Consider the following 27,969-nt stretch of genomic DNA (forward strand, 5'->3'; position numbering starts at 1 on the left):
CTCCCAGAATGCCATTGGTTGAACTGTAGCAAACTCGAGTAAACGGGACCGGTCGTTGTGTCAGAAACATGGCGACTTTCAGTAAATATCTGACAGCGAAAAACTCCTCAATAGCAGGCGGTATTTTGCTGGTTTTGTACCTGCTGAAACAGAGAAGACGGACGGGGAAACGGGACGGGTAAGTGGGCGGCAGTGTGGAATTCTGAGGTTTGACTCGAAGCGCAGAAAGCGTTAATTTGCGTCGGCTGCCTCTCAAAAAGCTAACGTTAGTTAGCTAGCAGCTGCTAGCTTCCCCAGTCTGACCTGTTCCTGACAGGTTGAGGCGACCTGCCGCTGGGACACTCCTGAATTCACTTCCATTTCTGTTGTGGGCAGGCATGGTTCGGTCGCTTTGCTCACTGATCCGAGCAGCTCAAACGGCCAAACAACGAACGTCTTTCTTCTACAGAAATCACGAACGCTAACGGATCGCTCCATGAATGACCGATTGGTTTAACTTTGTGTAACTAATTTGGTAAAAACTTAATTTCTGAAGTGTCTTTGTGTTGAGCTGTCGATGGGTTTCGTAGTTATGCTAATCCCTGACATTGTTCTAAAAAGTGATAAAATAGAGAATAGACACGCCAAACTCCATTTTGAAAATAGCTACTTTTGAAGTGTCTCTTTCTTATCAGTAAAAGTTCATTTTACCGTAGCAAATAGCACTCAGTTGTTAGGAATTTTTATAAGCCACGTGTAAATACTATTGAACGTAACATAATAAATAAAAAGTTTGTAAATGTTATGCGATAAAAATACGTTTAAAATAGGAATTCAAGAGAGAAAAAAGTCGCTTAGATTGACACAGCTGTCTCTGACCCTGAAGCCTGTTATCTAAATACTATTTGTTGAACTACTGGCACACGTCTTTCAAAAGCATGTACCATGTCCACAACATAGCCTAATTAAAACAAATGAATTGTAATTATGCATGGCAAACTTGACTCTAACATAGATATAACAATGACCAATTGTTAATTGTTCATTTTAATGTCATTTGTGTGCTCCTCAAACTAGAAATGTCCCGATACCATTTTTTGCTACCTGATTCCGATACCTGAACTTGCGTATCGGCCGAGTACCAATCCGATACCAGTGTGTCATATATATTTTATTATGTTTTAACAATTGTATAGTACCTCCATGGATGTAATATTATTTCTATCTTTGTTGTCGGTCTGGCTCAGGTTAAACTCTAAGGTTAAAACTTTCTTTTATTATCCAGTTTGACAGTCAGTTATAATGGAAAAAGAACATAAATAAACTACTTTAACGTAGATTTTCTTTAGGGCTTTATTACATGGTATCAGATCGGTGCATAAACTCCAGTACTTCCCGATACCAGCGTTTTAGGCAGTATTGGTATTGGAACATCTCTACCTCAAACATCACTTCTGACCCACTAGAAGTGTGTGGCGGTGTCTGTATCTGCAGAGAGCCTGCCCTCTGCCTAGTTTTCCTCGTCTGGTTTAATTATTAATCTTTCTTTGCAGTAGAAAAGAAGGCTCCAATCTAGTGTTGAACAATGAGGTATGTCAATCAGATTTTTCTTTTGTCTATATAAACCCTTCTATGAAATCTCCATTTTCATCAATGGTTAATTGTAGTTTTATCACAGTCCAACTTTTGTTATGTTTCTTCATTTCAGAAAGATGGCAAAAAAGACCGTGCAGCGGTGGACAAGGTTTTCTTCCTCCGAGTCTTCCGGATTGTGCGGATCATGGTACCTCGACTTTTCTGCAAGGAGGTAAGACATCGATCTCCTGTTAGGCTGGTATTGCCTTTAACTTGTTGCTTATATTTCCTTCAATCATCCAGATGTTTAAAGCACTTCCGCTAATTAAACCCTTCAGTTTAGGTCCCCGGCTAACGATTATTTTTCACAGTTGATTTATTTTTTTTAATCTTGATTAATTGATTTGTTGTTTGGTCTACAAACAGCAGTGAGTGTCTTCCAAATCCCAAGGTGATGTCCACAACTCAAAGATATTAAGTTTACTGTTATAGAAAAAATTAAGAAACTAGAATCCAAAATTGGAATCACAGAATTTCTGAAAAAAATGACTCCAACCTATTAATCGATAATCAAAATAGTTAGCAATTGATTTAATAATAACCAATTAATCTTTGCAGCTCTACGTCATATAGGAAAGTTGGACTTACTGAAGAATCTCAGTGGTAGCAAAAGGTTGTGTGGTTTCAGTAGTAAAGTCACGTGGATGCGCCGAAAGTGTTGTTGTCATTACTTAGAATTCCTCATGGGGGCAACAGAAACTACGCACTGTAGCTTTAAAGTTGTGTGGTACAGTAATTTGGAATCCCCAGGTCTACATTTTCATCAATTTGCAGCTTCCCCATCTGTTAGTCGGGATTTTTGGATCCAGTTCTTTAGCCGCAAAGGCACCAGAATTTTTAAATAAGGTGTTGATGATATATGTAAAAAGTTATGAGGCTTCAGGGTATTATTCTATGCTCATGCAGCACCTGGGGGATGGAGGGGGGATGTCTTTGTGGTGTGATCTGTATCTTTTGTGTTTTGTTTAAAAAACAAAACAACAACCATACAGAACAAGAGAAAGCATTAAAAAAAGACTTCAAATCAGGTGGTTGCACAACACAGCTGCTGTATGGCGCAAACAAATAGACTACTTGTCAGGCGAAAAGGCAAGTCTGTAAAACCTTGTCTTAAAGTGCTCATATTATTGTGTTATATATCTTTTTTGTGCATGTTTATAGGTTTACAAAGTGAAAAAGCCTAAAGTCCACCCCAAAGGGACTTACCATCTCCAACAGAAAACACTGTTCACAAACTGCTCCAAACAGCTCTATTGTAGTCCAGCCTTTACTTCAGAGACAAACGTGGTCACTTTGGAACACACGTTATAATGCTCACCTAGCTGCTAGCATGGCACGCCCTCATACTCTGCTTCTGACTGGCTAGTAGGGCTGTCCTCGACTAAAGATATTCTTAGTCGACAAACACTTATAGGATTTTGTCGATTAGTTGATTTAATTGACAGAGCTGTGCGCTTTGAGAGGTGGTTAAGACTAGAAAAGCACAATATAAATGTAGTTAATTAACCATCTGTAAAACTGAGTTTCTCCACAATTAATCCTGCAAAAGCACCACTTTAAATCTTGTGTTTACCATAAATGTGCTCAGAAGTTTCTTGGAAATAAGTAATTAAGCATGAATAAGCATAAAAAATGACTAATCGACTAAAGAAATCTTAGTCGACTAAGACCAAAACAACCAATTAGTCGACTAATCGACTAAGAGGTGGTAGCCCTACTGGCTAGTAGTCCTTACCTAGCTACTGTCAGGACACGCCCTCATATTCTGCTTCTGACTGGCTAGTAGTCCTTACCTAGGTACTGTCAGGGCATGACCTCATACTCTTCTTCTGACTGGCTAGTAGTCCTTACCTAGGTACTGTCAGGGCACGCCCTCATACTCTGCTTCTGACTGGCTAGTAGTCCTTACCTAGGTACTGTCAGGGCACGCCCTCATACTCTGCTTCTGACTGGCTAGTAGTCCTTACCTAGGTACTGAGCATGTGCGACTCACTCTGTAGCTTAAACAGAGAGCTCAACACACAGGGTGAAAAGAGGAGCTGCAGCAATGTGCAGTACATTAAAAAAATATGATGTTTTTGAAAATTAAACCATGTAAACCTATTCTGGTACAACCTCTAAATACAATTATGAACCTGAAAATGAGCACTTTAAGACAGGATCTAAAAGCCCAAATGGCATTCAGCTGATTGATCATTAACTGGAAACTGTTCCACAGCTCAAGGTGCCAGTACAGTAAAAGACTCAATCACCCTTTGACCTTAACCTGGACTCTGGAACCGCTAGCTGGCCTAACCCAGCAGATCTGAGAGACCTTTTTGAACTGTGGGGGGGTTAAGAGTTCACTGATATACTATGCCTTGCGAGTCAAGAGTGAAATTTTAAAAGGATTCTAAAAGCAATTGATTGGCTAAAGTAGTGCTGCGTGAGATGAGGAAAATATGCGATAATGTTGAATATCATGATAACGATATTACTGGATATAAATAAACAGATATTAAAGTGTACTCCGGTCTGCTTTTCTGCTTAAATACAACAAACTGCTTGTTGAATTTAAAACGAGTGAAAGGAAATCATTTCAAACATTCTTTTATTGAACATGGAATTGAATATAAAAGGCACCCCTAGGCTAAAGTTATGTACTGTATGCTCTTTCATTACGACAGCGCTGTCGTGGGTGAAGATTACGCTCAGCTTTTAGAAGTGTGTTTTTTGCGATAGATTGTAGTCTCAATTGTACCGTTTCCTTTGTAAGTTAAGTCTAGAATGTGAATAAATATTCAATGCTGCACCATAGTAAAATAAAGATTATCAGTAGTAGGATTTATATATATTCTTAGGGAAATCAATTTTGCTTTTTTTGTCAGAAGCTTTTGGCAAGAATAGAAAGTCCTTTGTAAATATTGATGATGCAGTATTTAAGATTTTAAGAGAAGTCTTTTTTCATTTCATGCAGTTTGCTGCAGGGATTAGACTTCTCTTGGGATATCCCCAAAAATACAGCAGGTGATTTAAGATGATGTTTTCTCGTAATACTTTATAATGTTAGATGGCATCTGTACTGCATCCAATTTACCGGCACAGGCCAGTAGGTCCACTTTGAAAGGCTACTTTAGAAGTCAAGATTACAAAACGTTTAAACATGCTATTCAATGTTAGTCAAACATGTAATTTGGCAACCAGGAGTTGAACATCATTCCAAATGTCATAATGAACCTGTCTGATCCTGTGTACAGACAGCGAAGCCCTTTGACACAGATACATCAGCTCCATAAGCCAAGGCCCTTTCCACTACTTCCATTTAGTCTTATCCGATGAGTTTGGGAGATATGAGCAGAGTCAAGGGCAGAACGATAAAGGCCTTAATGATCCACAATGTTTCACATGCTCTACTAACTGTTCTCTGTTGTTGCTGTCATTGCCACAGACTGGTTACCTTATCCTTATCGCTGCCATGTTGGTGGCCAGGACCTACTGTGATGTATGGATGATCCAGAACGGCACCATGATTGAAAGGTCAGACTCAGCCTTCATGCTTACATTATTATTTAAAGTTTAAGATAAAGGTTTTTAAAATTCATGACCCTAAAAGTATATTGGGGGGGTGTTATGTTGTCGCCATGTAGCAGCCATGACCAACTTATAAATCCTTGATGTTGAATAAATCCACAAAGTAACAGGAGAACTAGGCCCATATACAGTACAGTATAGTCGAGTATTAGGACAGTGACCTTTTGATTTGAGTTTTGGCTCAGCACTCCAGCATATTGGATTTTAAAGTGTCAGTTCGCCCCAAGACAAACAAACTAACAAACAAGTGAAGGTAGTGTGGTATATAGCCATTCAAATATGTTCTGCCTTTGTGTGGAAAGTTATGGATTTCTTACACCTTTTAGAAAATTGTGCCTCCTCCCCAGTACAATGGAGGTGAATACAACTTACACGCTACTAAAAACATTAAAAAAGTGTGTGAAACAGTAATTTTAGTACAAACAATACACTTGTTCCTCAGGATAATCCACACCGCACACTGCCGACTTTCTGCAACGGCAAACCTAATGCCATGTGTGAAGGCATTCCAGGCCCATTAAAACCAAAAGCCTCTTCACAAACTTTTTTTCTTTTTGAAGAGGCTTGTCAAACTCAAACATTTAACCTTTGAACATCCAGAAGAGCCACATGACCGTCGAGAATGGTTTCTAGTGGATAAGCAGGTTAGACATCAAGGCCATATAGAGCTTTATAGGTCTAAACTCAATAACGCAGCATTTCATTGTTATTTTAACAGCGCATTAGTAAAATTGTTAAAATAGGGACCTTAGACTTCAAAAAAACTATAAGACAGATTCTATAGGGGCCTTAATTAAGTCAGTGCTAAACGCTAACTGGAGATTTGAAAATATGACTACATCTAAGTTTCCAACCGAGCTGCCCCACCGTAACTGTAGTTTAAGAAAAGTCTTAAAAAGATTATTCCCAGAGACTTTGGCCTGTTGGGCCACCAGGCCAACATTACACTGGGAGAAACACTGATATACTGTAAGTGAAGCGTACTTGGGTCCCTTGAAATTCCAGCTATTATTATTATTATTATTATTATTATTATTATTATTATTATTATTATTATTATTATTATTATTATTAAAAGTCAGTGTTTGTTATATTGGGGATGTGGCTCTGGAAATGTAGTCGTAAAGTACAGTAGGTCCAATGAAAACCAAAACAAAAATGTGTCCCTGTGCTGCTGCTTAGGGAGTGCACTGTACATTTGCCCTGCTTTGCATAGTTGGAACTAAAGTCTTCAATTGGGCTTGGTATATAGTGCTGTCTCTGCCAAGTCATCCTAACCAAACATGGTTCACATTTCAGTCAAGGCCCATGTAGAAAAGTGTTCATGATCCACATTTAAATGTGGGCTGGTGTACATGTACGTGTACGGGCCACAGTTTGAATATGCAGAAAGAGTTTAGCTGTGTTCAATCAGAAATCAGCTGCTTTTTTTCAGTTGTCTTAACTGTAAAGAATGCAGAGATGCACAATATTGATATATTGTCTGATAACTAATAATTTTATCATGTTCATGTTACTCAATGGTAAGCTTTTTTCCCCTCCTATGCTTCCAGGTTTTAGCATTTTTAATATAGGGTAGATAGTATATTTTTTTTTCTTTCAATTGAAAATTTAAGAAACAAATCCGTCTGACATTTCTGTGTAGATTGTAGCCCAAATAATGTTTCCAGCAATGTTTGCTGTCACTGTCAGTGCATAATCAGTGCAGAATTATATCAGTGCAAACTATGTGGGCATAGTTTATGATATCAGTTCTTAAAAAGATAACATATTTTAAGTAGTTTTTGCCAAATACCAAACATTTGATCAGGTCACTGTTTACCCTTATCAATTTGCTTATGTGGTTAGCATTCAAATTATTTTATAATCGTCTTTTTGCTTAAGGCAGTTAGGGGTCGACCAATCCTGTTTTTTCAAGGCCGATATCGATACCTATTATTAGTAGATAATAAAAAACGATATGCATTTACAGTAAAAATTAAAATCTTTTAGTCAAAATTAACATTTTGGAATGCTACAAACTCCAACACAAAAGTTTGTTTAAATGCTTTAAGCAAGTATGTAATAAAACTGAAATTGTAAACTTATATACAGTCAAAAAAAAAAAAAATAGCTCCCTGAAATCTAAACCTGTAGTTAATGCAAGTGCTGCTTACAGAGCTGTAGTGGAGCCAAAGTAGCGCACTTTTTAATAATTGATTTTATCGGTAAAATAATTCACAGATAAAGATAATCTGCAAATTGCCAAATATCGGCCCAGAGAATCCCAGGCCGATGATTGGTCGATCCCCAGTTCCAGTGTCAATCCTTTGAAAAGTCAATGCGGCTGAAACAAACTTGCTCTCGTTCTCTTTTGAAGATTGTAATGGAAATAGGTGGGGTGTTCCATCATGTGTTGCTGTTTGATTCTCTGCAAGAAACTGATGACTTTGTTTTGATTCTCCACAGCGGTATTATAGGCAGAGACATCAATCTATTCAAGAAGCACTTTTATTCCTACATATCAGTCATACCGGGGGTAACTGTCCACCATATGGTTCTCGTAGAAGTGGAAAACCAAGCTTTTAAAAAAAAAAAAAACTAGCACTGTGGTTTTAACATCTTGCTTTGTAGTTGTGTTGTGCTTTTTCATCACTTACTGTCTGCGGTCTACATTTCCTTCCCAGGTGGTGAACTTAATAACTGTTGGCATACACTTTTACTAGAAAACATTTACACATGGAATTCCATTCAATTTATGTATTTATCATAACTGACATTTATTTTCCTGTAACTACAAAAGTTCTGTTGACATTAGTAAGCAACCTATTTCAGGATTTATCTTTTTCTTGTGTCTAACTAGATATTGAAACCCATCAGAGCAATGCAAAACAATAAATAAATACAGTTAAGTAATGGGAGAAACCCTTTTGTCCATTACAGAATAAAAGGGTTACATAGTAACTTTTATCAGCTTGAAAGTTGGATTCTGTATTGCATGAATTCAAAGCCAAAATCCTGAACGTATACTGTAAATATATTAATATGAATAAACAATGCAGTTGTATAACAGTACCGCATAAACCAGCTTACATTTTTGCCTAAAGGAGGCATGTTTATTTTCATGTTCATACTTGTATTTTGGGTTTTCACTAGAACGTGTTTACGTAACGTTTAAAAAAACCATCTTTTTGTCATATTTGCTGAAACTGTCATTATATCCTGACAGTAGCACATGAGACCGATAAATAACCTTCTGTGGAAATCGTTGCGGGGGGGTTTGCATGACAGTCGCTGATTGGTCTAACACACACAGCTGCTTCGAGCTCGGCGACCACTTCGTTCATAAAACAATAAAGTACTCTGAAAGATACATAAGACTAGATATCGTCTTAGATTTTGGATATCGTAATCTAGTGATATGACACACGTGTTGTCTTTTCCTGGTTTTAAAGGCTGCATTACAGTAAAGTGATGTCATTTTCTGAACTTACCAGACTATCTAGCTGTTTTATTATTTGCCTTAACCACTTAGTCATTGTATCCACATTATTAGTGATTATTTATCAAAACTCTGTGTTAATATTTTGTGAAAGCACCAATTCTCAACCCTACAATATCGCAGCAGTATCGACATTGATGTACAGTACAGGCCAAAAGTTTGGACACACCTTCTCATTCAATGTGTTTCTTTATTTTCATGACTATTTACATTGTAGATTCTCACTGAAGGCATCAAAACTATGAATGAACACATATGGAATTATGTACTTAACAAAAAAGTGTGAAATAACTGAAAACATGTCTTATATTTTAGATTCTTCAAAGTAGCCACCCTTTGCTTTTTTTTGATAACTCTGCAAACCCTTGGTGTTCTCTCAATGAGCTTCATGAGGTAGTCACCTGAAATGGTTTTACCTTCACAGGTGTGCTTTGTCAGGGTTAATTAGTGGAAGTTTTTCCCTTATAAATAAAAAAAGCAAAGGGTGGCTACTTTGAAGAATCTAAAATATAAGATATGTTTTCAGTTATTTCACACTTTTTTGTTAAGTACATAATTCCATATGTATTCATTCATAGTTTTGATGCCTTCAGTGAGAATCTACAATGTAAATAGTCATGAAAATAAAAAGGAAACGCATTGAATGAGAAGGTGTGTCCAAACTTTTGGCCTGTACTGTATATGGTGAAAATTATCTTGATATTTGATTTTTTTTTTTTTTCATATCGCCCAGCTCTACACTCAAATGTTTCAGAAACATCTTTTGGTGTAGTATTTAGCTGTAAAATGAGAAAAGTTTATGCCCAAGTCAAGCCAAATCCTAGCAGCGACACCGGCCAACCAGCGACCGCAAACTTTCCCATTTCTGGTGAGAAATAGGCAATGCGGTAACAGAATATTGGTTCATATCTGATCAGCGCTGCCTAGTTTATCAGTTTGATTGGTGTCCACAAGCTTTGATTGACACTGTGTTAGAACCTCCTTGGCTCTAATTGGTTGTTGTGGCGTAGAGGAACATGATTTCTCATTCAATTCAATTTTATTTGTAGTATCAAATCATAACAAGAGTTATCTGACGGTGCCGGTTCGGGGCATGATGAACAGTGGCATTAATAGTCACAATAAAGATAATGGAACTATGACTAGAAATAGTAGTTGTAGTAGTTCATGGCAGGGCACTGCAGGACTCATCAGTCTCATGTAGTACTGTCAGGATGTAGTGACAGTTTTTTTAAACTTACTTATTACACTACAAGTAAGCGATTTGGGAAAAGAATATGAACATACAGATGTATCAGATTTGACAGTTTATTATGAAAGGATTTTTAAAGGCACACAACTATATGGCTCCACAGCTGTTTTTCCAAAAAGTCAGCGTGTGCACCATAAAAATAATATGGACGTACATAAATTGAATGGTTTTCTTGACTTTATCTATGTCAGGACTCCACTGTTACGGTCTCTCTCTCTTTTGTTTTTTAAAACTGCTTAGCAAAGCCGCATTGGTTTCAAAGGAAAAAGAAGTCTATCAAGCGTCACTATTTGTCCCACTGACTCTTTTGGCAATGCTTGCTGATATTTGTGCATGTTGTGGTTTGCAGTGCAATTATCGGTCGCTCGACAAAAGATTTCAAGGCCTACTTGTTCAGCTTTATCAAATTCATGCCACTTGTAAGTGTGTCTTTTGTTAACTTTTTAAACTTTTTTTTATTTGGTCACACTCTTAAGTGTGATCTTAATTTTCTATGCTACATATTATTCTGTAACACATTTTAGTTTAATTTTCTGATAAGTGTACAATGGAGACCTGATATGAAAAACACTGACCTCTTCTGCTGTGTAATTACTAATTTCCTGGTGATGGTGGAATATTTTCATTGAATCATTTCATGCACTTACAAGAACTACCATTTCGCATGGTCATTATTTAGATCTAACATTAGCAGTCAATGACTGTAGTGTAAATATTCTGCTATTGCCTGTTTTCTTCTTTCCCATATCCTATGCTTCTAATTGGGGAAAAAAAAAAATCCCCAACAACAATCAGCATGAATACTATTCAGTTTCTCAAACCCTGTCACTTGCTATGCCATACTTAAGCAAAGAGCTGATAGTGAGAGATGGATCTGTTTTACGTTCTGTGTGACTGGGTCATTTCAGATAGCCTTGGTGAACAACTTCCTGAAGTTGGGTCTGTACGAGTTGAAGCTGAGGTTCCGGGAGAGGCTCACTAAGCACTTGTACGACCAGTACCTGGAGTAAGTAGTAAAGCCACTTTCCCATCATATGGGATCTTCTGGTAAACATTAGGCATGTAACAATAATTACATAATTGTCTAATTGTATATGTGATGGAGAGCCTGTTGAGCTAGGGAGGTCTAGTGTATGTTGTTTTCTTAACTTTATCTTTTGGGTATCCTTGCTTTGGTTCACCCCCCCAGTCCCCTCCCCTCCTCTTCCAAATGTTACAAAATAAAATGGTTAAAAATAAGTTGTATAACAGAAAGGAAAGAATTAAGGGTTATCTGTGTGTGGTTATGATTTACAGTTACAGTAGTGATGGTAATATTTATGTTGTAGAAAACTGGTCATGCTTTAGAGAAAACGGCAGTGTCAGCTATAAACCATAACTCCCTTTTGATAACCTTTCATTTTCAAATGCAATTTAGTGGCAAATTACAAGATAATGACTTATACCGTGGGTGAAGCAAAGAAGGAACAAGGAGTTCTTAGAAAAACCTTGACCTCGTTTTGACTTATCTGGAACCGGTGACACACATCTAGAGATGAATTGGTTCTCCCATCGTTCAGTCACGGGGGGGGGGAACCATGTGTTCATGTGTGTCTCCTGGCTTCTTTGAGTCGTACGTAACCCTGTGTTCTGGCTCTTCAGGGGTTTCACCTACTACAAAATGGGAAACCTGGACAACCGGATAGCCAATGCAGACCAGCTACTGACACAGGATGTGGAGAAATTCTGCAACAGCGTGGTGGACCTTTACTCGAACCTCAGCAAGGTACCAAACTTTGTCGGCTCGTTCAAAACTCTTCTAGCATTCACAGGGATTGGGACATTTAGAATGAATAGATTGGAGTGCTGTGTAAGTCTTCTGCATCACGTATGGCAGCCTCATATGCTTCAGCAGTGTACACTGTATGCCCTCTGTCGAAGGCCAGTAGAGGTGTAGTTTGAGCCCCATTTATTTAATTTTTTTTCATGCACCGTAGGCATTCAGATATTTTTGTGTTGAAAATGTTAGAACTACCTTCATCCATGTGTCCTTCAATGATAAATCCAACTCCAACAGGGCAGTAGAAGTGTATTATATTCGGACTTTGGATAATTACAGAAGCTTTTTGTACCAGTTAGAGGTTACATTGGGTCGTTGCCCTCACCGTCACGCTGCTGGGCATTGTACCTGGCCTACCCAGCAAACTCTAATCTGAAACCAGGGCCCGTATTTATCAAGCTTCTCAAAGTGCCATTTTAGTCTTCAGTGCTGAGAATTCATGAAATTTACTCTTACTTTCAAACAAATGCAAGTTATCAAATTTCTTAAAGTTATTTAAGACCGCTTGAGAGGTCTCAAGTGGATGGGAGTTTCCAGTAGGGGCTTGTGATGGCTTTCAGGAGAGAAAGAATGTTTTTGAAATGTTTGGCGACAAGCAGTTTAATCAAACGGTATCGTTTGGATAGAGCAGGCATAAAATATAATTAAAATCTAGGCTATATATAGACAGGCCAGTTAACAGCACACCAGTTTAAAATAAGTAATTAAGACGTGGTGGAAAATGTCTTTATCTTTCATTTCCAATGTGTCTATCATAATGTATTCTCTAAATTCTTTATTGTCAAAGGTGTGTTGAATGTAAACTCGGCTTAGGAATTTCACCATTCAATGTGAATGTATCTGCGAATATTCTTAAATAAGGAAATCTATTCAGTGATTGGTCCATGCCTATGTCGTCATCTAAAATCCTGTTTGTGGCACAGCAAAGTGTCGTGAATCATCTCTAATGGCGTTTTTCCATTACATGGTACCTGCTCGACTCGCCTCGACTCTACTCGCCTTTTTCCTTTATATAAAAAAAAAAAAAGTCCCTGGTACCTGTCAACAGGTACTTTTTTTAGTATCACCTCCGTCGAGGTTCCAGGCGAGCTGAAGCGATACCAAAAGGTGACGTGAAAACCTGCAGACTACTGATTGGTTGGAGAGAATCGTCTCTAATCACTGCGTCATCATTGCTAGTGACAGAACCTGACAGTGTCCTGAACAAACCCGCCATTTTTACAGAGTTTAGTCAGCAGTGTTTTTTTTTTTTTTTTTTTTTGCTGCCTCCAGCTTCTTTTCAAACAAAAATAGTTTTCTAGCAAACCGCCACATGCTGAGAGTCAAAAACAACTCACCTTCCACGTTCTGTGTGTGACGCGTTAGATCATGGCAGTTTCCTCAGGCGTCACTATGACGACCAGCCACGCTCACCTCGCGCATGAGGGGGTACTAAATCTAAATCTGCAATGGAAAATGGAGGACGGGGCACCGCAGTCGAGCCGAGTAAAGCTCGTTCTAGCAGCGCCATAAGACTGACACTTAAGATATAGGGCCTTGTCTTGCACCCGGTGCAGCGCAGGGAGGTGTGTTCAGGTGCATTCTGGGGGTATTGCTATCTTGAGACATTGGAAAGTGATCGACCATGAAAAACCTGGTCTAATGTTAATATCGCAGCATTTTATTGTTATTTTAACAGAGCATTAGTAACATGCTCCTAGGCTCGTGCACAGTGCGCGCCCCCTATGCTTGTTGCACACACAGGGACGCAGAGCAGCACACAAACAGAAGATTAAAAATAAAAATATTACAATGTGAAATAGTATTATGATATGATCTGCTTGCGTGCTTTTATCAATCACGAGCAGATCAGTTTCTTCTCCTGAAAATCTCTCCTTCCAGCTCAGCAAATCCTCCATCATAACAGCAATGCACCATGGTCCAAACGCGCCTGGCTTTTAAAGGGAATGGGAGATGACTCTCTGATTGGTTTATTGCATATTACGCCAAAAACACACCTATGAATTAATGAAGACACTAAGTACAACCCTTTAGAACCATGCGCCCGGCGTACGGACCCTTTTTTACGCCATTAAACTAGCAAAAGTGGATTCCTACACGCCCTAAACACACCTGCACCAGGTGTTTCACGCCGTGCGCTTAGTTGGTTAAAATAGGGCCCATAGTCCTACACTCCACTTAAAATACGACTGAGATGCTTGATAACTAACTTTTAAGCACAGCTTTGAGCCAAGAATTTGTTTTACTCTTAAGTCACTTCTTAGCCGTGTTTTTGTGAGTAATTCTTAGAGGCTTGATAAATCCGGGCCCTGTTTTCCCCAAATGAAAGAAAAAAGCAAACTGCTAAAAGCCCAGCTGCTTTGCTGGTACAGGATCATTGTTAGTGCTCCTCTGATCGGAACATCTGGGAATATTATTTGTTAATCTATCTGTCCTGTGTCTGTCTTGCAGCCTCTGTTGGATATCGGTCTTTACATCTTCAAGCTGACAAGTGCCATTGGTGCTCAGGTAAGCAGGTTATCTCCCGCATGTTCTCTTCAGTCTATGGAAATACAATACATACTGTAAATACCACACAAAGACATAAGGGTGCCTGTTATTTCATATACGTTTAAGTTTTCTAATTATATATTGCATCATAATTAATAGAATACATGTCAAATATCATTATTTGCTTTCCATTTAATTTAAAGTAGAAAACAGAAAAGTTGTGTTCCACTCTTGGACAGTAGAGATAAATTCATCCTGCCTCCAAGTCAGCTGTGGGGACTCAAATTTTTTTTTTTTCTTATTTATGAATACTTTAACCAGATAAAACTATTTAGAACCATTATGAGGAAAAAAATGATATATATAATGATAGCGGTTGTTGGTTTACTGTGATCTGTTCCGACTCCACGTGGGTTTAAAAACAACGAATTGTTCAAACAAATGATTAATAATGATTAATAATAATAAGATCAGGATGGCAGCATCTTGAAAATAGGTTCAGTTGGATTGAAAAGTTGGCTGAACTTCAGTCTGCGCACTGCAACTTAATGAAACGCACGCAAATAGACAAAACACAAGCAAAGTATTTGCAGCGCGTTTGTGTATTTGGTTGTGTTGTGTGTATTTGGAGCGAGTTTGCTAAATGCTGCGCATGTGTTGTCAAATCAATGAAGAGGTTTTCTTAATTTGCTTGTGTTTGCCCCTGTCGGCCGCCGTAGTATTGGCCTTTTAAAAACCAATATCGGTCGACCCGCAATAAATACATTTACATTTAATTCACACTCTAGGCTGAATGTAAATCACACCACCTGCTCCACAGTAAGTGACTTTGTTGTGTCTCCCTCCCCTCCCTAGGGCCCAGCCATCATGATGACCTACCTGCTGGTCTCAGGACTGTTCCTGACCAGACTGAGAAGGCCCATAGGCAAGATGACCGTCACCGAGCAGCGGTACGAGGGAGAGTACCGCTACGTCAACTCTCGCCTCATCACCAATAGGTAAACCCAACATCAACTGCTCAAACCCTATTACTGTACAGCTATTTACTAAAAAAGTACATTTACTTACATCTTTTTACTGTAGTGAAGAGATTGCCTTCTACAATGGGAACATGAGGGAAAAACAGACCATTCACAGCACCTTCAAGAAGCTGGTGAGTAACAGTTAGGCAGTGTTTCCCACAAGATGAGAATGTTAAGACAGTAACCAGGGTATGGTCTTACCCCGGTTAAGTGAATAACCGAGTTATGCCAGTTCTCCCCGTATACATGAGCGGGGAAGAATGGGGAGAATGACAGGAGTAACTCTACCTCCGGTACAGTAGGTGGCGCTCTGCCAACGTACAACTGGCTTTTTCTTCCGGTTGACCTGGTCAAAATGACACCGACCAGCCACTAAATTAGTAAAATTCAACAACTTAATGTTTTACAGGGTTCATACGTTTTGAAAAAACCTGGAAAAGTTAGGGAATTTGAAAAATGCAAATTCCAGGCCTGGAAAGGTTTTGGAAACCTAAAAAGACCCAGAAAGTTTTGGAAAAGTCATGGAATTTTTTTTTTAACGCAGCATAATATGTCATTAATAAATGTATTTTCACGTCGTCTTAACCTCAACATTCTATTCGGGGAGCAATATTATGAATCCCACTATGAACCACATAAATTGTCATTCATTTTATAGTTAAACATCTGAGGGTAAACTTTAACACAGATTTCTTATTGTTTAATATTGACTGACATTTTCAGGAACACATAGTCATGGAAATTTGCTGAAAAGTATTGGTTAAAATGCGTATGAACCCTGTGTTTAATTTACATATTATTGTCACAGCGTAGGATAGCACAGTATTCTCGCCAGATGACGCACTACTTGTTATTATATTTTATCTAACCAGTGTTGGGTAAAATTAGCATGCTAACTTTGTTAGCTAACTTACATTAACGTTAGCCAGGGGCCGGAGCGGAGGCTGCTCGGTCCCTGCGCTTTTTTGCTGAGACACAGCGTTGACAGCCCCAGTGATGGACAATCTGTCTAGCCATCACCCGATGGCCGCGGCTGCCTCGCCGCCGGCGGGGAGTAAAACAGGTGGACCGCTTTCTGCCGATGGCCCGCCGCCGCTTTGGTTAACGCTGTTTTATTGTATTGTATCTAGTGTTGTTTTTGGCGGCCTGTTTCAATTTTAGTCTTAGTCTTTGTGTCAAGCTGTCATTTTAGTTTTTATTAGTTTTAGTGACGTTCATACTTTTTTTTTTAAGTCTAGTCAAGTTTTAGTCGACTAAAAGTCTGAGCATTTTAGTCTTATTTTAGTCAGAATTATCCATGACTGTTTTAGTTTAGTTTTAGTCAATGAAAATTGTATTTTAGTCTCTTTTTAGTAATGCAATTTTATTTAATCCAGTCAATATAGTAGAAGTACCTAGTAGTATAGACAAAACCAACACAAAACCATTGAAGACCCCTGTGTTTAGAGTCCACAAAGAATCAATGATTTACAGCAGAATGAATGGTGTCACCTCTGGCCACAGCCTTGATCTTGTATTGGTGTGGTTGGTGTCTATGGGGTCAAGAGTGTGTTTTTGTTGCGCCTGCACCTCATCAAAAACAAGTTCTTCAGGTAGTGTGAAGTTACTCCTTAAATTTTACTGCAACAGCATTAACCAGGTCCAGGATTTACTATAAACCGGTACAATCCCCTGTCCCTGAACCATTAACTGAATGGCAGTGTTACTCATGTAACAGGTTTTTTTAAACTTAACTCTAAACTATAGTGCTCTCTGGCTGTTAAACTTCAATATTCCGCACATTGATAGCTGTGTTGTAATTCTGATTGAACATTAGGCTCTAAATCACATTCAGTCTCCTTTTAAACTGCTGTGTGGATATTTGTCCATCGGTTTACTTGAAACTGGAAGATTCGGAAACGAGTAAGGACAAAAGAGCCCGAGGAGATCGTTTTGTCACTTTTATGGACAAAAAAAACCCCCAGATACATTTTTTATTTATTTTTATTTAATTTGATTAATTCTACACAGGGGAAACATAGTCCTTATAACTGTGTGTTTTCCCCAATTTCAGATTGTGAACATATTTATTTTGTCTTCCAGGTGGACCACTTGCATAACTTCATCTTCTTCCGCTTCTCCATGGGATTTGTGGACAGCATAATTGCCAAGTGTAAGTAGATGTTTTTAATTGACAATAATTTAGGTCCTAGCTTTACTTTACCATTTACAACTTTCATCAGGACACAATAGTGAGCAAATAAAACCTCAAAGATAAATACGTCAAACTATAAAGAAACAAAAACAAAATACATGACAATAGTTTTAATTTTGTTTCTCAAAACACCCTTTCCACAAAAAAAAGGGACCCCATAATTTAAAATGAGTTTTCCTTAAAGGGGACATATTGTGCAAAATGCACGTTTTCATGGATTTTCAACATGAATGTGTCCCTGGTGTTTCTAGAGACCCCAGCAGAGAGAAAAGACCATCCTCTCTCTCTTTCACCTGCTCCATCTAGCAGAACATCTGTGTAACAACGAGCAGATTTGAGGCTGGATAGGACGTCCTATGGAGTCGTTGGCAATAATGGCAAGAGACAACTTCCTTGTCTCGGGGCCATGTGACGGAACATTTGTAGAATTTGTGTAAACACGAGCAATAGAATGTTTGTGAGTACCATAGAGTTATTATGTATAGAATTAGGCCCTCTCGAAAACATTATTGTTACGTGACCTGTTATAATTCTGTGTTCCTTATGTCTCCACATGTGTCCCTCCGCAGACCTGGCCACTGTAGTAGGCTACCTGGTGGTCAGCCGGCCATTCCTAAGCGCGTCACACCCCCGACACCTGAACAGCACACACTCTGAGCTGCTGGAGGTCAGAGAACACACACACACACACACACAGACACACAGAGTATTCACATTGTTATTGGTGGCTAAATCGAATCATCTTTTGTAAAAAGCCTTACAGATTTGTCTCCTTTGGAGTTTTAAAATGATGCGGGGATATCAGTTTTGACTTTGGATAGAAGTGCATGAAAGTCTGGCCTTGCATGTCAATACTTACCAGCCAGTGCCTACAACTGCATGAGCACACAGCAATGAGCTCGTTTTATTCCAACGATGCCATCGTAAAATGAAGAAGTGCCAGAGGCTCCCTGGTAGAATAAACAAATTAAACCGTACAGCTTACTTTGAAAATGTTTTGCAGTAATGTTTTGGGGCTCTGCTGTTTTTAACTGATGTGGTTGGACCTGTGTCGTCTGTAGGACTACTACCAGAGTGGGAGGATGCTCCTGAGAATGTCCCAGGCCCTGGGCAGGATTGTACTGGCTGGCCGAGAGATGACCCGCCTCTCAGGGTGAGTGTTCCAGAATAGTACCAAAAAAGGTGAATATATTGCAGGTATGGCTGGGATATGGACCAAAAATCCTATCTCTTTATTTTTCAGCTGAATTAAAAAAATTTTACAAAGTGGGCTAAATGTTCAGTCGTAATTCAAAGCTACATGTGAGATGTCACAAGCACTTGTATTAAAACAGACTGTGATTAAAATGAAATGCAAAGGCAGTGTTTAAAAACATACAGCTGCAACACAAAAATGATCTAAAATAAAAAGCCTATACTAAATTAAAAAAAGCTCAGGCTAAGAAAGCTCCTTCAGTTGTTTTTAACAACAATAACAGACTGATTAAAAGAGGTAGGGAGAGAAAAACCTAAGTTTATGGTACAAAAACGTCCTTTGACCATAAAGCCAATTTGTGTTTGTACAATTCACTGGTGTATAAGTGAAGTATCTGAACTACACTGCAGACTGGATTCTCTACTCACAGAGTGACAGCTGATTAATTATAAAAAAGGTCCAGCACGGGTTGAATGCGAAGCGCAGGACAGGTCCTCGTCATTACAAAATGTCTCGTGCACGTAATGTCTGTATCGTCACTACGCTGCATGTTTATGAACTATAATAATGTGGCCATGGTTCACATTTCTCGCCGGGTGGAACAGGCGCCGTCTCACACGCTGTTGCTCATAGGACTGAAGTTAGTTGTATTCAGTAATACTGTTCTTCAGTGTTTTTCGCCATGGTGGCTGCCACAACAGAAAGTTACCAGCGGAAACACTGCTACAAATACAGGTTCTCCCTCTCATGCTTAACAGAATAGACAGCTGTGCCAATAACAATTAACACTGTTTGTGTTTGTGTGGCTACGCGGAGAGTGAGAGGGGTCATTTTAAGAAATGGGTCATGTAACGCAACATAAAACCATATCAATATAAATGTTATTGTCTAATCCCATATCTCGTTTGAAAATATTCCAATATAAGGTCAAATATTGCCACCCCGCCCTAATATCAAGTAAAAACTGATCATAGGTTACGTACATTAGTCCAGCATCTGAAGAACTTATAAAAGACTATCCAGTTCAATGGCTCAAACAATCTGTATTGTACCTCTCTTAAAAGCTTTTTTTTTTTAAAGTCCTTTGTAGTTTATACCTTTTTGGAGTAGATTGAGCTCAAACTACTCCCGTTTGGAGCTCCGTTAAGTCTTACAGCTCTGTGTTTATGTCATTTTGTTCTTGATGTCTGCGTCCCTCACAGATTCACATCTCGTATCACTGAACTGATGAAAGTCCTGAAGGAGCTGAACGCTGGCAAATATGAACGTACCATGGTCTCCCAGGAGAAGGGTAAACACGATTCCTGACTGCAAAGAAATATGACAGAAATCATCTGGGCTAGTTGGAGCTGTGCAGCCAAACCGCTTAACTGATTTGTGGTTTCTTCCATCGACCTTAGAATCAGACAGTGCAGAGAAACTCATACTGGTGCCTGGAAGTGGTCGAGTTACCAACAGAGATAACATCATCAAGTAGGTCTCTTATTCTGCACTCGAATATACCTTGGCCCATTGTTTTGAGACCAGATTTAAAGCAACAATGTAATATTTTGCAGGTTTGACCATACCCCACTAGCAACACCCAACGGAGACATTTTGATCAGAGATCTCACATTTGAGGTAAAGCTCATCATTTATTGCCACACCTCCATCCATCTAGACAGGCAATCAAACAAAACACGGAAAAATGAAGTTGAAACTTGGTTTAGTTTATTTACTTATTATATATGTCATATGTCTGTATTATCATACAGACATATGCATAATTTTGCCAAACTTAGTTAAATTAAATGAATCTGTCCTATTGTGTTCCAACTAATCATTGTTTGTCTGTTCTCTGAAGGTGAGGTCTGGCACCAATGTTCTTGTGTGTGGACCAAACGGCTGTGGAAAGAGCTCTCTGTTCAGAGTGCTCGGTGAGGTGAGACACCGGCCGGTTAATGGAGGCTACTTGGAAAGCAGGGGTGTGAATCTTCACTGGTCTCACGATTCGAATCGATTCAATATCACGATGCGTCACCTATTAATATACCTTTATTGCTACACATGGTTTACATCAACAAATTCAAGCAGTCAGATATAGAGTATATACAGTGGTGCTCATAAGTTTATGAACCCATGCTAAAGTTGACTGAAAAGAGGAATTAAAAAATCATCTTTTGGAAATTGATCTTAATGCCTTAATTAAAAAAATGAGGAAAAATCCAACCTTTGAGAACGCCAATTTTCTTTGTGAATGAATAATGTATCGTAAATTAATAAATGTTCTTGCTTAAAATACAGGGGGCATAAGTGAGTACAGCCCTATGTTAAATTCCCATAGAGGCAGGCAGATTTTTATTTTTAAAGGCCAGTTATTTCATGGATCCAGGATACTATGCATCCTGATAAAGTTCCCTTGGCCTTTGGAATTAAAATAGCCCCCCCCCACATCATCACATACCCTTCACCATACCTAGAGATTGGCATGGGGTACTTTCTATAAGATCATCTCTCAATGCAAATCAAACCAGCTATTAGGCTAACTGAAATAAAACCATACCATGAAAATTGGTGTCCTTAAAGGTTGGATTTTTCCTCGTTTTTTTTAATTAAGGCATTAAGATCAATTTCCAAAAATTCTATAGGAAATTGATCTTAATGCATGTATATTAACGCCCCTTTTTATTGTATCTGCTTGGAGCTGTAGATTAGTTGTCAACTCTTAAATTAATCGCCAACTATGTTGATAGTCGAGTAGTCTTTTTGAGTAATTCTTTTTAAGACAAAAGTAAAGATTCGTTGATTCCAGCTTGTTAAATGTGAATATGTTTCTAGTGTATTCTCTCCTCTGTGACAGTAAACTGAATATATTTGAGTTGTGGATAAACAAAACATATGAGGGCGTCATCTTGGGCTTTTGGGAAACAACTGATCCTCATGTTTCACCATTTTCTGACATTTTACCCCGAGACCAAACATCTAATCCATTAATCAAGAAAAAAATCAAATAATCGCAGTCCTATATCTGCTCTTAAAAAAGACACTTCCTGAATGTAGCGGCGTTTGAACACCGCTACAGGCAAAGGCAAAAACAAAAAAAGCAGCGACCAGAAAATCCACAAGTAACATCAGTAGGCCATAATCGATTATGGTCTGTCACTGCATCGGTGCAGAATCGTCCACGTCTGCATCGCGATGCATCGAAGCAATGGTTAATTTCAGCACCCCTATTTGAAAGCACAGTTGATAGATTTTGTCTGTAAAAAAAAATGTCTCTGGTTTTAATTCACATGATTGCTGTGCAGCAGTGAAGTGAAGGTGGGTGAAATAATTCATCCAGTAGCAGCAGCTGCAGTAGCTGTACTGTGCACAAATAACCACCAGGTGGCACATGTGAGCAGTCCAGGTGCAGTCTGTTGGTTAGGATCAGAGAAACACCATGGAACTCCTCAGAATGGGTCACATGACTCAAAATTATCTGCCGGGCCTGTACAGTATACTTGCACGTAACACAGCCTTATTTTTTATAATATACATCTGTTAGGATATTCAAACCAACCAAACCACCAGGCTTGCAATTCACTGGGGGAAACGCTGTAATTTAAAGTATCAAAAACTGTTTTTGACAGATAAGTCTGAACAGTGTTGACGGATGTCAACACTGTTCAGACTTATCTGTCCCAGACTTATCTGTCCCAGGCCACCGGGTCTAATTTGCCCCCCACAAGGCCTAAGCCACCAGGGGAAAAATATGTCTGTATTTTTAATACGTTGACTACAGTTAAGGTGGGGTGGCTTAGACAAATTTCCAGTTAGCTTTTAGCACTGACTTTATGTAGAGCCCAATTAAATCTGTCTTATAGCTTTTTTTAAATTCTCAATTTCACGATTCCATTCATTATTCTTTGACAGACAGAAACTATTGGGCTCTGCATTAGTCTGCCGTCAGTCTGTGACTGGTCCGCCACCGGGCCTAATCTCTTTTCTGGGGTAACCCTGAATAATCACTAATAATAATCTTTGTCGGGTTCATAAATAATGGTATATGGTTTTAAGTCTATCAAGCATTCTGCTGACACCTACAGAAGCATCTACAGTTAGTTAGCCCACCTTTAACCCCGTTTTTACCGCTGTGCGTCCAATGAAACCAGCAACATCTGTATTGTACATATGTTCTACATATATGTTTTTCCCTCTATCATATTAAGTAATTGTATATGTTTTTTGCAAGCTGTGGCCTCTGTTTGGAGGACACCTGACAAAACCGGAGAGAGGCAAACTCTTCTATGTTCCACAGGTAAAAATCTATCTATCTTCCAGCTCTAGCTTTTAGCAGCAACTTAGTCTATGCTTGGGAACATTTAGCTAAACAAATCACATTTTCTGAGAGGCAGATACATACACACCAGTAAAGTTTACTCAGAATTATACACTGTTTTTATTCAGTTTTTATACTTTTAGCCTGCAAAGAGACTTATAGAATTGACTTATCTGTTGGAAAATGCATATAAATAGACATTGTCATGTTCAGGTGGCAATCCAAAATACACATGAAATGTATATTTTAACAATCAAATACTTCTGCTACTGTAAGAATAACCCAAGTTTTATGGTATACTTGTACGGAATGTTTAGGAGTAGTATCTATCACAGTTTAAACATGCTCAGTTCAACTACTCAGATTAAATAAAAAGAAAACTACAACAACTACAATGTTAACTACAATGGGAAAAATTAATCCAAAGCTGTTGTTTGTCCAGAGGCCCTACATGACTCTGGGTTCTCTGAGGGACCAAGTCATTTACCCTGACACCTATGAAGATCAGAGGAGGAAAGGCATCTCTGATCAGGTGGGACACCACACGCTCCCACACAACTTCACTTCACACACTCCATTGTCTGTGTGTGTGTTTCTAATTACATGCGGTACATGTGTGTCCAGGTGTTGAAGGAGTACCTGGACAACGTTCAGCTGGGCCACATCCTGGAGAGGGAGGGCAACTGGGACACAGTCCAGGACTGGATGGATGTCCTCAGTGGAGGAGAGAAGCAGAGGATGGCTGTAAGGACTCACTAACTCACTAACACAGTGATTGATTTACATTATTAAAAGCACAGGATGGACTGTCCATCCATTCTCTAAACTGATTATTGTGCTCGGAGTGTATCACCAACCGCTAAAGTGGGGTTACTGATTAACTACTCTATATCCATGACGTTCCACTTCTGGGAAGGACTATGGTTAACTGCTCCTCAGATCTCTGCAGGGTAAATCCAGACAGCTAGCTAGACTATCTGTCCAATCGGAGTTTTCTCTCGCACGACTAAAACAACTTTTGAACGCACACGTTCCACCAAAACAAGTTCCTTCCTGAGGCTATTTTGCAGAGACACCGTGGCTCCGTCTGGCGCTTAGCCACGTTTTTCTCCCATCCTGGAATGCTGTGTGGACTAGCCAGACCCTCCTCCACAGAGCTGTACAGGAAGGTCTGGCAACGTGAGATCCACTTAACCCGCATGTCTTAAAACTGTGTGAGAAAACCTGCACAGTCGTGCAAAGAACATGCAACTCCACAAAGAGTTTTTTTAGACTGAATGATTTGGCCATAATTTAAGAATTCATACACTAATTAACATTTAAAACATTTAACACAAATGTCTCATAGGGTAAAATGATTAAGTGATAACATTTTATACCCCAAAGGTAAACTTCACTGTGACTTCATAATGTTCTGCAAAAAAAACGCTTTTCTGGCCATTATTTAATGCCATACCGTAATTTTAGCTCTACTTTCTGTTTAGATTGACTTTAGATGACTCTGGTGTTTCTGTGTCTGTATGTAGATGGCCAGACTCTTCTACCACAAGCCCCAGTTTGCCATTCTGGATGAGTGCACCAGTGCAGTGAGTGTCGATGTGGAGGATTTCATCTACAGCCACTGCAGGACGGTACGACCCAAAAACACATCGCACACACACAAACACAGGACATTATTTAAAACGCCAACAACAAAACATCCCGAAAAAGACAACATCTAGATGTGGTGGAGAGATTTTTTCCGCGACTAAGGAATTAGTTTTGTGCCATTAAGCTCTAAGAAAACTATTTTAGTATAAAAATCACTAAGGCAGTGAAGTGAATCTCAAACACACTCCCATATCACCAATAAGCCAGATAATTGTACAGTTAGTTTCCTTAGGTTTCTGCCTTGTTGAACTGGAGCCTAGTAGTAGTTGTGTGTCCTTTTGATCCACAGGTGGGAATCTCCTTGTTCACAGTGTCCCATAGAAAGTCTCTGTGGAAGCACCACGAGGTAAGCACTGAATGTCACCCACATTCTTATGACTTTGAATTAAATCCTCAGATTTCCACAGCCACCCTTACTGTTCTTTTAATGCCGTCTGGTTCTGTCACAAAAGTTTCCTTCTCGGAACAGATTTAGCTTTTAGTTTAAAGGGTAATTTTGTTTTCAACCTGCCCGCTGTATTCTTGTGTTTTTGTAAGTGACTGATAGCAACAATCCAATCCAAAACTAGAGTTGTGATGGTTGGAAAAGTGGAAAGACAACCCAAAATTGCTTTTTTTTTGTTTTAATTTGTTCTGTTGAATTTGAATGGAGTCTATTTTCAATGCTAAAATTACGGTTTATTTACATGGAGTGTGGTGGGTTTAGGGAACGCAATTTTGCGGATGTTTTATAACCTTTAACAAAAAAAAGGATCTTATTCTTTAACAGAAAGGTCGACCTCCTTAGAAATCCTTTCCATAATGTTGTCAGAAACTTAGAATATTAATCTGAGTCTGTCAGCGGCAAAACGAGCACTTTTGTGAAGGTAAATACAAGCTGGACAGTTATCCTATTAACTTACATTGTAGCTTGTTTCTCCGCTGCCGATTGCAGCAATCTCGCTTAATACTGGACCAATGTCAAAGATTGTTGTTTTTGTGTCACTTAGACACAAAAAACGGTAGTTACCCTTTAAAGTGTAGGGTTTTTCACTACTTTGTCTCATACTACAACTGATCGTCAGACAATAATACACGTTAGGTTCCAGCAGGGCTGCCCACTAAATGTTTATTATTCAAATTATCAGTAGTGAGCATTGTTTCGGAAGGTTACAGAAATTGTCATCCAACAATTTCTGAAACTTTGGTTTAGGACACCATTGGAATGTCTGATAAGCTCTTCATTTGAAGCATACTGACACCCTAAATGGATGTTGTAGATACAGCATGGCAGAGCAACACAATGCACTGCTTGTTTATTAATCCACATTTCTTTACTATTCAATGTTGTCAGCTCTATTGCTGAATGTTAGCCAGGTTGGCCAGGCTCCCCTGCTTCAGTGCTTCTGTATATTTAATCTACTTGCACTAGACACTCTAAGGGACTATGACATTTCCTTGTTTGGTATAATTATCTATGTGACAAATACAATTTCTGTTACTTTTGTTAGTAAGACAGTCCAACAGATTTCCATGCATTGACATATTTCTGTTTCCGATTGTTCGTATTTGTTAGAACACTGCTGCCTTTAGATATCTTCTTTCTTCCTGACTGACTTTGTATTTTTTATGTTTTCATCTCGGTCATGAAGTTTTACCTCCACATGGACGGTAGAGGGAACTACGAGTTCAAGCCCATCACAGAGGAAACGGTGGAGTTTGGCTCGTAACTGATTGCCGATGTCAGTCACCAATGCACTGCTCTGATAAAAACCAGTCCACTAATTCTTTGCACTCAAGACAGAAGTTATAGCTAAAACTAGAACATCATGTTTTTAATCATTTGTCTCCGTTATCACTTTGTTTCCTCAATGTTTTCCGTTATTTAAATCACCACTTTAGTCCTGTCTAATCATGTATTTGTTCAGTGCGATTGTAAAAAGAAAGAAAAAACTTTTTTGTAATTTATATTGCCAACTTCTAGGTTGTTTTACACATGCAAGACATGTTTGAGTGAAGGTAGAAATATACCATACTGTTTTTATCATCTCTTACAACAGTGACCGAGGTTAGCCTGTAGAGATAAGCTAGGACCCACAGTCATCTGTGGGGCAGCGTGTCCTACTGTAAACTGTCCTGACCAGAATCATACGGAGGGTTGTATGCTCCTGGCTGTCCTGTAGCTCAACTCTCCACAGCTGACAGAAGCTAAGAGCGGTGGAGGCCCGTTCTCTTCTTATCTTAAAATAACAATGTGAGTTTTGGCTTTTTTTTTTTTTTCTGTTTTTAATTTTTTTTTTTTTTTAATTATTCCAATTTCCAATTTAAATATAATTTATTTCCAAGGAAACTGTTAATCATCTTGTCACCTCCAAGTATCAAACTATTATCATACGATTAAAACCAGGGCTTTACATTGACACACGCAAACCCACCAAATGCGGGGTACAAATTAACTTTGGCAGGTAACATTGTGAAGTTACTAGCCATTTTGGCTGGTGATGAATGAAAGGAACCTGCGTCTGTTTGAATCGGCCAGCTATTTTCTGAGTTTTCCGCCAAGAAATTTGGGCGGCTTTGTGTGTCTTTTGCTTGGAAAATCTTTATCTGGCAACACTGCTTGTAAAACTAATCCTACATTTCCCATGAACACCATGTCGTGACGTGTCAATAAACCTTTGGCAACGTGCCTAGCGTACGCCGTATTCAATACAAACTACGTTGAAAAGGACCAGACGAACGGAACCACGGCAAACCAATCAGAGGAGCTGAAATTCAAGTGAAATCAGTTAGGAAAAAAACAACGTGGCTAGTGGCAAATCTCATTGTCTGGTAACTTTAAAAAATCTACTAGCCGTGTTGGTTGGTGATCAAAAAAGTTGATTTAAAGTCCCGGTTACAACATAGTTAAAAGGCATTAGGGCCTACTTGCTTCATTTTAGCTCTGCTCATTCCTGGCTATTTTTCTTGAGGCGAATGCCGTAAAGGCCTAAAGATAATGAGACATGGAAATCTAGAAAACAAGTATGATATAGCCAGTAATAATTTAAATCAGTGTGAAAACTAAAAAGACTTAATATGAGCCAGCATTGGTTATCTCGAGATAAAGTAATAATGAAGCTGTGATGACATGTTAAAACATAAAAGTCAACCACAGCTTGCTGCTCTCAGCTTCTGTAGCTACAGGACAAACAGTGCTCACTAGAACTGAATGAACTTTTTCAGAGGCAACTCCAGACCCAGCTGGTTTTGAGGGCTTTTCAAGTGCTGACAGAACAACATGGCAGCAAGTCTCTTTGAGTAAACTCAGCAATCTGGCGGAAGGTCAGCAGCTTTCTGTCTGACTCAGAGGGAACAGGAACATCTCATTCACTCAGGCCTTCAGGCTTCATTTACGTTGCTA

At 38.9% G+C, this 27,969-nt stretch overlaps 1 protein-coding gene across 3 annotated transcripts; it reads left to right on the forward strand.

Moving 5' to 3' along the window:
- On the forward strand, positions 1-27,255 carry abcd3a (ATP-binding cassette, sub-family D (ALD), member 3a). 3 transcript variants are annotated; one of them, XM_028569276.1, is made up of 23 exons: positions 1-178; positions 1,533-1,569; positions 1,688-1,786; positions 5,042-5,130; positions 7,633-7,702; positions 10,826-10,923; positions 11,559-11,682; positions 14,188-14,244; positions 15,082-15,224; positions 15,310-15,379; positions 17,331-17,400; positions 18,012-18,109; positions 18,504-18,595; positions 19,840-19,928; positions 20,038-20,110; positions 20,194-20,257; positions 20,481-20,558; positions 22,851-22,916; positions 23,380-23,469; positions 23,562-23,681; positions 24,464-24,568; positions 24,877-24,933; positions 26,219-27,255. In XM_028569276.1, exons 1-23 carry the CDS (start codon positions 69-71, stop codon positions 26,294-26,296), a joined length of 1,977 nt encoding a protein of 658 aa, XP_028425077.1. In that variant the 5' UTR covers positions 1-68; the 3' UTR covers positions 26,297-27,255. The 3 variants fall into 3 exon arrangements, with proteins under 3 accessions (XP_028425077.1, XP_028425078.1, XP_028425076.1); XM_028569277.1 differs by lacking the exon at positions 7,633-7,702 and adding an exon at positions 10,267-10,336 and having other exon boundaries at positions 1,536-1,569; positions 26,219-26,296; XM_028569275.1 differs by lacking the exon at positions 7,633-7,702 and adding an exon at positions 10,267-10,336 and having other exon boundaries at positions 69-178.
- Positions 27,256-27,969: the final 714 nt, after the last annotated feature.

This window comes from Perca flavescens, chromosome 22 (genome assembly GCF_004354835.1).
Source record: "Perca flavescens isolate YP-PL-M2 chromosome 22, PFLA_1.0, whole genome shotgun sequence".
In the NCBI taxonomy this organism is placed as follows: domain Eukaryota; kingdom Metazoa; phylum Chordata; class Actinopteri; order Perciformes; family Percidae; genus Perca; species Perca flavescens.